Source organism: Fringilla coelebs (genome assembly GCF_963513975.1).
Source record: "Fringilla coelebs genome assembly, chromosome: 22".
Classification (NCBI taxonomy): Eukaryota; Metazoa; Chordata; class Aves; order Passeriformes; family Fringillidae; genus Fringilla; species Fringilla coelebs.
In genome coordinates, this window is record NC_140048.1 from 6546595 (window position 1) to 6559735 (window position 13141).

Consider the following 13141-nt stretch of genomic DNA (forward strand, 5'->3'; position numbering starts at 1 on the left):
CTGCACTCACACTTCTCTCCTGGCGCTCTGCAGGGATGAAGACCTGTTGTTCTCACTTCTCCACGTACTTCCTGGGGTAGGTAACACACCTTCTTCCTTCTCATGAGGGGAATTTCAGTTCTCTGACCACCGCCTGGAAGTCCCCTGTGCAATTACTTTTGGAGAGAGGTCAGTGATTGTTTCAGTCTCAAATCTGTGTTTGAAATGCACTTGTTAAGAAAAGTATGTGCTTAAGTATGAATGAATTTGCCTTTTGAAGTAATATGGACCTCTTCAGCACCAATCTGTCCAGCTGCTCATTTCCAACACTGCTCTTCCAGACAAGGACATGGTGTATCATAGTTTTATTAATTCTTCTGCAACCCACAACCATGTATTGTCAAGGATTTCCAGAAAAGAGGAAAGCGAGTGAAGGAGAAGGACAGCAATTAATTTAATTTGATTCTGATGCTGCAACTATTTCTTCACATCTAATTTATTTCTAGCAAAAATAAATGTAGTTCATAAAGTAAACCATACCAAAGTGAGGAGGGAGGCCAAATGGATTAACAGCTGAAAATGTAACACTCATCTGCTCATTCTGAAAAGCAGCAGTTATGGCATAGATCCATTGGCTTTATCTTGCCTAGAAGCCCTGCCAGGGATTTCCAGCAGAAGGGCAGTCCTGGGCTGGTGATTCAGCAGCTGTAAACAGCACCTTGGAGAATCTGCTACACACTGGGTACATCACATCTAAGGCTTTTTCAGAGAGACAAGGAATTGTGGTGGCTGTTCCTTGATCATAGTTTTGCTCTGGCTAAGTCCAGACCAGCCTTCATTGCTCATGGGTGAGAGCAGAGGGGAAAACATCCATGCCTTGGCGATGTAGAGTTGCTTTTGACAACTCCTGCCATAACTCCTTTCCTGACATGGACCTGTTCCCTGTTCTGTGCAGCTGTGGTTCTCTGTGCTCAGGTCACTGCACCAAGAGAATGAGATTTCCAAAAGAAATGCTTTCCCCTGTAAAAAACAAGTTCATATTATGAAGGGGTGTTCATTTGTTTTTATTAAAACCAAAACTCAGTTGTGACCAGTTCCTGCTGCAGGGCTTTATTTCACTTATGGCCAACGTTCTGTCATCTCAAAGTAAATGTAAAATGTGCAATAAATTATATTCAGCTGAAAAGCAGCTCCCATTCCCTTTGCATGTGTAGGAAGTTCCAGAGATGAAACCCCTGGAAAGGAAGAGTTGCAGGTCTTGTAACAGTAACAGCACTCTCCATCCCATCCAGCTTACTGACTTCTGCTGGGTGGGACTGGGCAGAAATCTAAATCTCCTCCAGTTCCTTTTTGATGTCACTGTGTGAAGTGTATGGTCAGAAGTGAGGAGGCAGCCTGTAGAGACTAGGACATGGCACAGAAGCATCCCTGAGAGCCAGATGCTCAGTCATCTCCCCAGCCCCCTCCTCCTTTCTTCCTTGTTTTCTATCAGTGCCACGTTTTGCCAAAACTGTAAGAACAGCCCCACTGCAGAACCACAGCCTTCACCACCATATTCTTGCTGTGAGCAGCTGCCATTTTACAGCCACAACTCCCCTGGGACTTCTTTTTATGACTCTCTATAATTCAAAATTACCAACAGAATTAAAATAGAAGCTCTAAGCAAGCAGAGCTGAGCTTCCAGCCTAGCTTCCAGCATGACCTAGTGCCATTTCCAAAAGGTTGAGCTACCTTTTCAGTTTGCCAAGGTGTTCAGGCTGCTGCTTTGATGGCAGCTGGCTGAGCAGCAGTGCCTGTGGGCTTGTGGCACATCCACGAGCTGCAGGGTGGCACCAAGGCTCCAGCAGCTCTTGGGTGGTGTGGAGTCCTTGATGGTGCCTGGTGGTGGGGAGGGAGGGATTTCTCTTTCAGCACAGCTCCCAGAAGGGTCATGAGGGCTTGGTTTGGGTCTGGCCAAGCCTCCAGTCCTTGCAAAGGGGTGCAGTGCTGCCGCAGGGCTGTTTCTGAGGCTGCAGGGACCTGGTGCCAGGACTGTGCACTCCAACACCATTGGTATCCTGGCCTGAGCCCTGTCCCCCAGCTCAGTCATTGCACCCTTCAGCAGGCCCCTGGAACAATCCCAGCACAGTGTCCCTGCTGTCTGCAGCCACTCTAGGCAGTGCCTCCCTCCCAACCCTCCACCCTGCTCAGCCACAGGGCTCCATCACCATGTCCCACACTCTAAGCAGAGGCTAGCAAGGAGCAGCTGCTCCACAGAAAGGTGAGGATACCTGCCAGCTCTTCCTATCCCCACCTGAGTGCATTGTTTTGTGAAGAGCACTTTAAGTGTTAAGTCTTCCTGCTGCCTGGCACAACAGCTCACAAGCCAATAAATCATTACAGCAGACTCCTGAGTTTGGAATATAACAAACTCATTGTTCATTTGTCTCACATGTAAGAAAAAAACATGGTTCATTAGAAGTTTTAATGAAAAAATAAAGTTCTGAATTAAACTATAATTATACATGGCTGAAAGTGATGAACTAAAAGAATGGAGATGTTACTTTTTTATTTCTCTCTGCTGATATTGTAACGTGCTGGACACCATCCACTGGGATAAATCCGAAAAGGGGACAGAACAAGAGTCAGTCACATTGATTAGTGTTGAACCTCTGTGAAAAAGAGCCAGTTCACTTGACAGGGCACCATTTCTCCCATAAAAGCTTCAGGAACACAGTCCACAGAGGTCCAGTTGAACTGCAGACACGCTGTAAACACAAGAGATACGAATTTCAGACCAGGTCCAACTCTTGCGCAGTTGTGGCTGGGATCTTCCAAAGCATTTCTGGGGAAATGGCAGCACTGGAGAACTTTGGTTATTTTTCTGGCTGCAAAGGACAGTCAGGCAGCCATTGGGAGCGAGTCTTTGGCAAACTTCTTGGTGGTTCCACATAGCTTCTGAAGGCAGCACCGCACAGTCATGGTTGAGAGATTTCACAGAAGCTGGTTTTCTGAACCCAGACAGCTGTTACAGCTTGGTGGAACGAAATTTTTGTCAAGAACCAGGAGAGAACAGTTGCACGTTGTGCACTTCTGTCACCCTTTCCCACACCGTGGACCCCAGGGCCCTGTGGTACTGGGCTGCCTGAGGCTTTGGCAGCCCTGGGGCCAGTGTCTGAAGGAGGGCACTTGCCCCTGTGTGCTAGCAAGACCCTCAGTCATCACCAGGATGCATCTCCCGGTGAGCCAGTCCTCAGACAAGGCAGTGCTCCAACACTGTGTGACTGCAGAACTCAGGGGGTCATGTTCCTGCTGGCACAGCTGGTCTGGCTGCAGCTGCTGTGCCAGCCAGTGCTTCTCTGAGCCTCTTCCTGGACAGAGCACACGCTGTTCTTCAGGTGTAACTTCAGAGACACACCTCGAAGCATCAACCCGATTTGTGTGATCCAAGTGGATCTGTCTGGCCATTGAGGAACAATGCCAGCATCTCCCTGGCCTTGTGCATGAGCTGTGACTTCCCATCGTGGTCCTGAAGGGATTTCCCATGGGCTAAGGCCCAGGAGGTCCTGTCTGCAATGCTGGTCAACGCTCTCCTGTCCACTCCAGACAGATCCTCATTGCACTTCATTCTGCAGCTGCATTGCCTGCGTTTGATCTGTGTCATTGCTACCAACAGAATAAAGATTCTGGCTTTTTGGTTACAGTCCAGTTTCAAAAAACAAACAGCAAAAGCAAAAATCAACTCAGCTGTCATACTTGAATGGACATGATCAAATTCCAAACCAGACCTGCCAGGTTCTACATTTCCTTTGGCCCCTTTTACAGCCCATGTTTGAATTCTAGGCTGAGAAAAGGGAGAGTCATCTTCTTAAAACAGCACCATAGAGGTTAACCAAGGGACAGGAAATGGAGCAGTTTCCCCCCATACACACATTTGAGCTGTTCATGCAAATAAATCACAAAAAAAACCACTGTAAGAAGAGACCTTCTAGGAAGGAATCTGATGCCACTGATCCCCCACGCTGCCTGTCCAGGAAAAGGGTTGCTCCTTCCTGCCAGGGCGCTGTCCCTTGGCACAGGAGGGAGCCCCGAGTCTCGTTTGCACTTGGATGATGCCAAATGACAGAACTCCCCTCTGCTCAGGCCCGTGGAAGCAGCAGCAGATCACACAGAGGCCGGTAGCACTGAGGCTGACTCCTATGGAGTCTTAGGATATCTAAGATTGATCTATACGGACAAATGGGCAGGTATAATATCACATTGAATTTAAAACACAGGGCCATTTACTTTTCAGACTCTTCACACAGACTCCCTCCTCCTCCCCTCCCTCTTTGGGAGGAGGAGGAGTTTCTAGCACAGAGAAGATTTGCAGTTTCCCAATGGGATGAGAAAACCTACTTGGCAAAGGTATAGTACATCACCCAGTCATCGTAACCAGACACAACTCCACTGAGCTCAGAGAGCTCTGTCTGTCCCTCGAGAGTCTCTCGCCACAGTTCTGCCCAGTCGGCCGCTCCCAGCTCCGGCTGCCCGCGGCTCGGCGATTCCTCATTCCTGGGCCACAGGCCGGCTGGGCAGCCCTCCTGCCTGAGTAGCAGCAGTTCAGGGGAGCCCTCCCCGGCCTCCCGGCCAGCACCCACGGCTCGCCCACCCACGCAGAGCACCAGCACGTGCTTCCCCCCTAGTCCAGAAAGCGCCTGCGCGAGCCCGTCCGGGAGCGGTTCGAACGGCGAATGTCAAACTTGGAGTCCCGGCACTTCTGGCAGATGTAGATCTCTGGGACGTTCGACTTGCGGATTTTGGCGCAGGAGAGGTGGATCCAAGTGTGGCACTCGTTGCACTCGATCATGGGCCGCCCAGCGAAAGGCTTCATGCAGAAGCAAGTGACCAGGTCCCACGAGTCGTCATCTGCAAAGACAAATATCAAAGATACGTTTTTAGCGGCTGATGCCTCTCACACCAGGAATTTTCTCTCCTTTCATGTTAAATTAACTACCTGGGTTTCAAAGACAGGCACTTTGCTGCTTTTTCCAGGTCTCTCTTGCACGGGAAGAGACTCTCAGCAGTACACAGGAGGCCGTAATCGAGGAGATGCTGCTTCTATAAAGTTGCAGCTTTTCACTCAGTTTATTGCACGAAAGAGCCAACCCACCTCCCTTCCCCCCAAAAACCCAACTGCTCCTGAATTCCACCCAGGCAGTGCTCCTCAGCATTATCCTCACGCTACAAGTAAAGCACCACTACTTCCACCTGGCTAATCCTCCTGGACAGCCAGGTCACCTACCTGAATCCACCATGATGTCCTCGTCATCACCAGTGCCATCCTCATCCCGAAAGACCACCTGCTTGCCCTGCCGAATGACCGTTCGCTTGCCCACGCTCTGGATCTCCACCGTCTGCTCGGCCGTCACAGCAGGGTAGGAGACGCTGGACGGGGTGTCAGAGTCCCACACCGAGCAGTGCTCAGTCACAGACTGAGGGTCACCCTCTGACGAGGGGCTCATCGGCGTCTCTGCGTAAGAGTCCTCTGCCTCCAGATCCAGCAGCTTCTCCTCATAGTCCTCCTCTGCAGACACCTCTGTTTCCCTCCTTTTCAGCTTTTTCTTCTTCCTGATCTTATCGATTTGCTTTCTCTCTGGCAGGAAGTTGCTGGCCTTTGCCCGCTGGAACAGGGAACCATATGGTTTTGCTCGCTTAAGCTGACTAAAGTTCTTTCTGTTCTTGGTGGGCAGGGAGACAGAGGAGGGAGTGTCATTGAAGCGGGGATCCCAGCTATCGCTGTCAATCGTGCCTCCAGTACTGTTGGGAGGGCTGGGGCTGTTCCTCAGCGGCGTTTCCTAGAACACGTTCAGGAAGCAGGTAACAGTTTGACTCAGAGCAGACTCACGGGCAGCACAAGGTGCTGTCCCCTGTCCCCCAGGGCACTCTGCCCCATTCCTGAGATGCTGTGCCCTGTCCCCTAGACTAGTGTCCCCTGTCCCCAGGGGTGCTGTCCCCTGTCCCCGAGTGCTGAGCCCTTTCGCCTGGGTACTGTCCTCTGTCCCACAGGGTGCTGAACCCTGTCCCCTGAGCCACTGTGCCCTATCCGCCGGGGAGCTGAGCCTTGTCCCCCAGAGTGCTGTGCCCTGTGCCCTGTCCCCTGGGGAGCTGAGCCCTGTCCCTGAGGCACTGTGCTCTGTCCCTGTCCCCAAGCCGCTGAGCCCTATCCCTCGAGGTGCTGCCGCTCCCGCTTTCCCTACACGCCACCCCGGGGTTCCTCCGGCCGCAGCTCCGGGGCCCGCGGAGCAGCAGGAGCGATGCCGGATCCGACGTTTTTCACCCCGCCCACGCCGGGCACCACCCGCCCCGTCCCCAGAGCCTCCAGCCGCCGCTGTTCCCCTTTTGTTCAGGCCCGGCGTGGGGCCGTGACCGCAGGAGCGGTCGGTCTGACAGACCGGCCCGGTGCCCCCCGTGCCCCCAGCCCGGTGCCCTCCCCCCCCGTGCCCCCCGGGGAACTCACCTCCTGCGGGTACGGGATGTAGCCGGCGTAGGCCAAGACGAAGGTGCAGAACTTATTGAAGTCCTCCACGGTGCGGTGCCGCCGGGAGCCGGGGGAGAAGTCCTGCGGGGGGCGGGGGTGAGCGGCGGCCGCGGGGCCGGGCCCGCCGGTGGGAGGCGGCGCCGCCGCTCCCGCCGCGCCCCGCCGCGCCCCCCCCGCCCCCACAGCGGCGGAACCGGGCAGTGCCCCCCTCCCCCCAGCGCCCCCCGCCGTCGGTACCGGGTCCCCAGACAGCCCCCCCGCGGAGGGCACGGCGGGGCGGCGCCGCCGCCATTCCTCGCCCCGGCGGCACAAGATGGCCCCGGCCCCGGCCCCCCGCCCCGCGGCGCTGAACGGGCAGCGGGCACCGGCGGCCGGACAGGGCCGGGCCGGGCCGGGCTGGGCAGGGCAGCGGGACAGGCACCCCCTCTCCTTCTCTCCCCGCTTCTCCCTTCCCTTCCTTTTTCCCCCCGGGACTCTGGCTCACCTCCGGGGCAAACGGCGAAGCGCAGGAGTCCGAGTCCATGTCCCGGCGCGGGCGCGGGCGGGGCCGGAGCGGCGGCGGCGGCAGCCGGGCAGTGCCGACACCGCGAGCCGCTCGGTGCCGGCGGGAGGCGGCGAAGGGGCGGCCGCCCGCGCGGGGCCGCCGGGAGCCGTAGTCCGGGCGTGCGCAGTGCCGGGCGCGGGGCGCGCTGGGAGCGGTGGAGGGGCGGGGGCGGTGCCGGGAGCGGTGAACGGAGCGGGAAGCGGAGCACGGAGCAGGGCGGATCGGTGAGTGCGGTCCGGGAGTGGCTCGGGTGATTGTGGGCCCGGGCGGGAGAGGCCGGCCCTGGGCTCACCGCGGGGCCTGGCTGGTGGCGGTGGCCGGACGGGCAGGGCGCCGAAGGGTCTACCGCGAGCTGGACCCTCAACCGCGACCCGGACCCTCCGCCCGCGCTAACGGCGGTACCCGAGCTGGGCTCGGAGCGGAGCTCCCTCGGCGCTGTCTGCGCTTGGGGCCGGTCTTGTGTTCCCCCGGTACCATTGGGCGGCTCCTTCTGAGCGCCAGCCCAGGGCCAAGGGCGCGGGGCTGGGCGCGGTAGCTGCGGGGCCCTGGGACCGGCCTGAGCGGGGCCGCGCTGCCAGCGCCGCCGCCTTACGCAACGGCCGCTCTCGGGGGATCCCGGCCGGGACGGGCTCCCTGAGCCCACCCGCCGCCTCCTTGCTGATCTCCACCTCCCTCTCCCGCCCCGGGAATCGCTCGGGTGTCGGCCCAGCGGCTCCGCGCAGGGCGTGATCCAGGTGCTCTCCCGCAGGCACGGCATGGCGACAGGCACCGGCGGGACGGCAGCGGGAGCCTCAGCCACGGCGGCGGCGACGGGAGAACCGGCACACGCGGTGTCGCTGCTGCGGGGTCTGAGCGCTCTGCGGGCCGAGCGGAGCCTGCTGGACGTGACGGTGGTGGCCGGCGGGCGAGAGTTCGGAGCTCACCGCGCCGTTCTGGCCGCAGCCTCGGGATACTTCCGCGCCATGTTCGGCGGGGCCCTGCGCGAGTCGCGGGCCGAGCGTGTGCGGCTGCACGGCGTCGAGCCCGAGTGCCTGGGGCGGCTGCTCGACTTCGCCTACACCGGCCGCGTGGGGCGGCTGGGCCCCGACATCGCCGAGCGCCTGCTGCGCGCCGCCGACCTGCTGCAGTTCCCCGCCGTCAAGGAGGCCTGCGGTGCCTGGCTGGCGCGGCAGCTGGAGCCCGCCAACGCCCTGGACATGCAGGACTTCGCGGAGGCCTTTGCCTGCCCGGAGCTGGCGGCTGCCGCCCACCGCTTCGTGCTGCGGCACGTGGGCGAGCTGGGCGCCCAGCTGGAGCGGCTGCCGCTGCCGCGCCTCCTCTCCTACCTGCGGGACGATGGGCTCTGCATCCCCAAGGAGGAGGCTGCCTTTCAGCTGGCGCTGCGCTGGGTGCGCGCCGACCCCGCCACCCGTGCCCCGCTGCTGCCACAGCTCCTGGCCCACGTCCGCCTGCCCTTTGTGCGCCGCTTCTACCTGCTGGCCCATGTGGAGAGCGAGCCGCTGGTGGCCCGCTGCCCTCCTTGCCTGCGCCTCCTGCGTGAGGCCCGCGACTTCCAGGCTGCCCGCCTCGACCGCCACGACCGGGGGCCCTGTGCCCGCATGCGCCCCCGGCCCTCCACTGGCCTCGCCGAGATCCTTGTCCTCGTTGGTGGCTGTGACCGTGACTGCGATGAGCTTGTCACCGTCGACTGCTACAACCCACGCACTGGCCACTGGCGCTACCTGGCTGAGTTCCCTGAGCACCTGGGAGGGGGCTACAGTGTCGCTGCACTGGGCAACGACATCTACGTCACTGGTAAGCCATACAGGGAATGAGGGGAAGCACCAGGGTGGAGGGTTCTGTTGAAAATATGTAGATTGTAGCAGCGACAGTTGGCTTTTCCTGGGTGGCAGAGAGTTTGGGACTTGGCTTGGGTGCCTGCAGCCTGCCAGCAAGCATGGAGACTCCTGGAGTCGTGCTGGATTTAGCAGCTGGTCTCAGTCCAGGAGCTATTTTGTCATGACTAATGCTGTTGAGCATGCTGGCAGAAGTCACAGATCTTGTAGTTAGAACTTTTTAACCGTCACTGAGGACAGGGGTGATGTAAGAAGGTTTTCAGTTTCTCTCTTTGAAGAAGGTGTTCAGGTTCAGAGCCCCCGAATCACATGCTTGAGACAGAGGCATGTCAGAAAGCCCCAGGTTCCTTTGCCAGCCTCTGTGAGTCACAGTACCTTCCTCTGCACAAATCCTGCCTCCTTGCTGGGGCTACAATTACTTCTGTCAAGGTGACACCAATATGTAAATTTGGCTGTTAAGCTGCTTGCAGATCCCTTCTTTAAACTACATCTCTGTGACAGCTGTAACAAACTGAGGCCCAGGACACCGAGTGCTGTGGAACAGCATGCCTCGGTGTGCAGGACACACTGGCAGAGCTTTTCTGTGAACAGAAAACTGCATGTTCTCTAGTCACAAGCAGAAAACCAAGGACCTGCTTTAAGGGCTGTAAAAATGACAGGCTACCACATGGATGCAACAGGTTTTTACAGAAACCCTTACATCCTGTGGGACTTCCTGGAGTGATCCCAGGCAGGTCAGTCCTGCTGGGAGCTGTGTGCAGGCTGCTGCTGGGGATCTTGGGTTGGTCTGGTATGTGTCAGTGTGACAAAGGCAAGGCTGGGAGGTTCCCAAGCTGCCCACTGCCTTGGCAGCTTCTGGACAGTGACAGAGAGGAGGGGCTGTAAAATGGGAGCGAGGTGGGTGTTAGAGGACAGAGGTAGTGAAACATGGAAGACTCATTTTGAGTCACAGCTGGATATGGACTAGGAATGACATGGGAGGAGTCCTCCCCAGCTTGCTGGGAATGAAAGAGTGCAAAACTTCCTTTAAGATCCTTGTGGCACCAGTGCCAAGCCAAACCTTCTGCTCCGTCACCCTTCCCTTTGTGGCGCCAGGCTCCTGACATGTGTCGTGCTGTGCCACAGGGGGCTCGGACGGCTCCAGGCTGTACGACTGTGTCTGGAGGTACAATTCCAGCGTGAACGAGTGGACAGAGGTGTCGCCCATGCTGAAAGCCAGGGAATACCACAGCTCCACGGTCCTGGACGGGCTGCTCTACGTGGTTGCCTCTGACAGCACGGAGCGCTATGACCACACACTGGACAGCTGGGAGGCCCTGCAGCCCATGCTGTATCCCATGGACAACTGCTCCACCACCTCGTGCCGTGGGAAGCTCTTCGCCATCGGTTCCCTGGCTGGCAAAGAGTCCATGGTCATGCAGTGCTATGACCCCGACAGTGACCTCTGGTCCCTTGTCAACTGTGGCCACCTGCCCCCCTGGTCCTTTGCCCCGAAGACCGTCACGCTCAATGGTCTCATGTACTTCATACGGTGAGTAGTGGGAGCAATCACTTCCCTCGCTCCCCATGAGGAGAGCCCACAGCTTCCCTGGGAAGGAGGATTTTGCAGGTGGTGGAGGGAGGGCACTGAGTTGGGACAGCGCAGCACTGCTTCCCCTGATGGTGCAGGGAGGGCTGTAACACCTGTTTCCTTGTGTTGGTGGGTCTCAAAGAGCTGCCCATAAACTTGTGTGAAAATGTCTGAGTGCTACCCAGGGTTGGGGAACAGACACGTGTAAATCCATCTGAAGTCAGCAGCACTGCTTGGATATTGGCTTCTCAGTTTCTTCAGCTCCTGGTTCAGCTCCCCTCGTTGCTATAAATAAGCACATAAGCTCCAAAAAAACGTTAAACTCTAGTGCAGGAGAGGACGTCTTCCATCTCAGCAGAGATAAGAGGGCTGAAGATGAAGTGATTGGTCACTATTTTTAAGCACCTTTCCAAATTGGGACTTAATTACCCATCTGAAGCTGTCCTGGTGGCGCAAATACTTTAGTTATCCGCTTAATTAAAAATAAACGGGAAGGCATGCTAGGGCTGGAGCATTTCATCTCCCTGTGTTGACTCTGAGCAAACAGAGACTTCTGTGATGGCCCCCAGGCACTTCTCTTTTTTTAATCTCCTCTTGGCTTTGCATAAAGTAGCAGCTTTGGCCCAAGACTTTTTATTTGATCCTTTTGGGTCCAGCCAAGTGTCTTGCTGGCGGCTGTTCTGGTCAGCTGGTTTCAGTCTGTCCTGCCAGGGTGTTGCAGCTGCTCAGCTCTTTGTCACAACCTGATTCTATAGAATTTCTGTTTTCTTGCCCATTTTAAAATACTCATGATTGATGCTTCAGGATTTTCAGATCACTTTGCATCTGCCAGAGTCAGTGAGGAAATAATCAAGGTTAGGTGTTCTTCCCTCATTTCACATGCTGCGTGTGCGTGGGCTGCTGCTCCATGTGGAGCTGTGGGATAATCTTTGGAGGACAGAGGAGTGGGTTGCAAGTAAAAGTAGCAAATTGGTTTAATAGCTCAGGCTAAAGGCTCTGAGTGATGATCCCTCGTGCTGGGACTAGTTTAATACCTGTAAATAAAGCACAGGAGTGAGGTTCTGGTGCTCTCTGCAGTTGCCCCAGAGCTGACCCAGGGTGGGGAGAGGAGCCCCTGGTCTGGCTGCTGGCCCCGCCTGGAGCTGCCTTGTAGCATCTTGATCCCATCTGTACCAGGACTGTCTTGGAAGGACTGACAGCTCCTCTCCAGCTGCCCTGACCTTGTCCTCCATGCATTCTTGTGTCAGCAGCGCATGTCTCTGAGTCACAAACGTCCCTCACCTGTCACTGTCGCCCTCCTGTCTGCTGAGCAGGGTGGGTAAGAGAAGCCCTCGGGGATTATGTTGCCTCCCCAGCTCTTCTCTCCCCCTGCCCATCTAAATTTGGCTTTGATGAAGAACCCAAGCAGCGTTTCTAGAATGCAGAAGAGTAATTTTGTGTTCCCTTCCCCAGAGATGACTCGGCTGAAGTGGATGTTTACAATCCGTCAAAGAACGAATGGGATAAAATCCCTGCCATGCTTCAGGTAGGACATTTTCCCACTTGTAGGATGTCTTAAATGTTATAAATTAGTTTCATTTACCTTTGGAAAACCAAGAGCTTTTTAGAATTAGAACCCCTTGTGTGTGGAGCTGGTTTAAGTGTGTTGGAGTCACTGGGAAGAGAGTCCTGGATGTGCTGGCATGTTTGGGTGTGCAGCCCAGCACATGAGATCTGTGGGCAGCACTGGTTCAGAGTCCATCCTGCAGCTGGCAGCCATGAAGCTCTCTCCAAGGAATAGCTCCTAGATCCCACCGACCCCCTTGCTGGAGGAGGCAAACACCCCCTGGTCACACTGTGTATTCATTGTTACGTTGCAGGTTCATGTTGGGGGGAGCGTGGCTGTGCTCGGCGGGAAGCTCTATGTCTCGGGAGGCTACGATAACACCTTTGAACTCTCAGACGTCCTGGAAGCCTACGACCCTGAGACACGAACATGGAGTGTCGTGGGCCAGCTCCCTGAGCCCATCTTCTGGCACGGCAGCGTCAGCATCTTCCGGCAGTTCATGCCAGAAACCACACAGGAGGACGACAGCATCACGCTGGACAACACCATCAGCTTGAGCAGGCAGAACCAAAACCTTCACAACCAGAACCTCAATGAGCTGCCTTAGCACAGGAAGCAGCTTGACAGAGTCCCTCATCTGGAACCTGGGCTGCTTTGGGAAAAGGCTGAAGCAAACCAGTGCTTGGAAACACAACCATGCTGTTCACAGAGGGAGCAAGAACTCTGGCTGTTGGATGTGATGCTGTGGGCCTGCAGGCAGCGAGGCCTCCACTGCTTCCCTCGGCCCTTCGGGGTGGGAGACGGCGCCACGCTGCCCACAGGGACCCGAGAGCTGATCCTGGGGAAAGCGCTCGTGGTGACCCACGCCACAGCACTGCTGCTTACAGACACCTTTCACTGGGAGCTCCTTCGCCCTGTAGTGCTTCATTTGCCACCAAACTCCTTCCTTCAGTTTCTGTCTTGGGAGGGGTCTGTCTGGTAGGGCAGCGGTCTGGACCACCCCCCCCACGTATTCTGTGCCTCGGAGGGAGATAGGCTTCCTGTGCACGTGTTGGATTGAAAGGTAGTTATTTTAGGGTTTTTTTCTTCTTTTTATTTGGGGTTTGCAGTTTTATTTTGGCCTGTGTAAGATTTGCCTTCGTATTTGCCCAAGTGCCCTGGCCAGGTG

The 13141-nt window shown here is 56.4% G+C and overlaps 2 protein-coding genes across 3 annotated transcripts; one reads left to right on the top strand and one right to left on the bottom strand.

The window, feature by feature from the left end:
- Window positions 1–80: 80 nt before the first annotated feature.
- PHF13 (PHD finger protein 13) lies at window positions 81–7096 on the bottom strand. Of its 2 annotated transcripts, XR_014616689.1 has the most exons (5): window positions 6963–7096; window positions 6458–6559; window positions 5243–5795; window positions 2717–4866; window positions 81–2628 (listed from the first exon to the last, which is right to left on the bottom strand). XR_014616689.1 is itself a non-coding variant. In XM_084220347.1 (4 exons), exons 1-4 carry the CDS (start codon window positions 6999–7001, stop codon window positions 4640–4642), a joined length of 921 nt encoding a protein of 306 aa, XP_084076473.1. In that variant the 5' UTR covers window positions 7002–7096; the 3' UTR covers window positions 81–4639. The 2 variants fall into 2 exon arrangements, 1 of the variants encoding a protein (XP_084076473.1); XM_084220347.1 differs by having other exon boundaries at window positions 81–4866.
- An 84-nt stretch (window positions 7097–7180) lies between these two features.
- KLHL21 (kelch like family member 21) lies at window positions 7181–12594 on the top strand. Its single transcript, XM_084219992.1, has 5 exons — window positions 7181–7246; window positions 7771–8816; window positions 9983–10388; window positions 11880–11952; window positions 12287–12594. The coding sequence occupies exons 2-5, from the start codon at window positions 7778–7780 to the stop codon at window positions 12578–12580; spliced, it is 1812 nt and encodes a 603-aa protein (XP_084076118.1). The 5' UTR covers window positions 7181–7246; window positions 7771–7777; the 3' UTR covers window positions 12581–12594.
- Window positions 12595–13141: the final 547 nt, after the last annotated feature.

Bases quoted from the DNA above. Each gene is read 5' to 3' on its own strand.
- PHF13 (XM_084220347.1), bottom strand. From the start codon at position 7,001: ATGGACTCGGACTCCTGCGCTTCGCCGTTTGCCCCGGAG. The intron at 6,560-6,962 runs GTGAGCCAGAGT...CGCCCCCCGCAG, and splicing joins CTTCGCCGTTTGCCCCGGAG to GACTTCTCCCCCGGCTCCCG. The intron at 4,867-5,242 runs GTAGGTGACCTG...TTGTCTTTGCAG, and splicing joins GGACATCATGGTGGATTCAG to ATGACGACTCGTGGGACCTG.
- KLHL21 (XM_084219992.1), top strand. From the start codon at position 7,778: ATGGCGACAGGCACCGGCGGGACGGCAGCGGGAGCCTCAGCCACGGCG. The intron at 10,389-11,879 runs GTGAGTAGTGGG...TCCCTTCCCCAG, and splicing joins GGTCTCATGTACTTCATACG to AGATGACTCGGCTGAAGTGG. The intron at 11,953-12,286 runs GTAGGACATTTT...GTTACGTTGCAG, and splicing joins AAATCCCTGCCATGCTTCAG to GTTCATGTTGGGGGGAGCGT.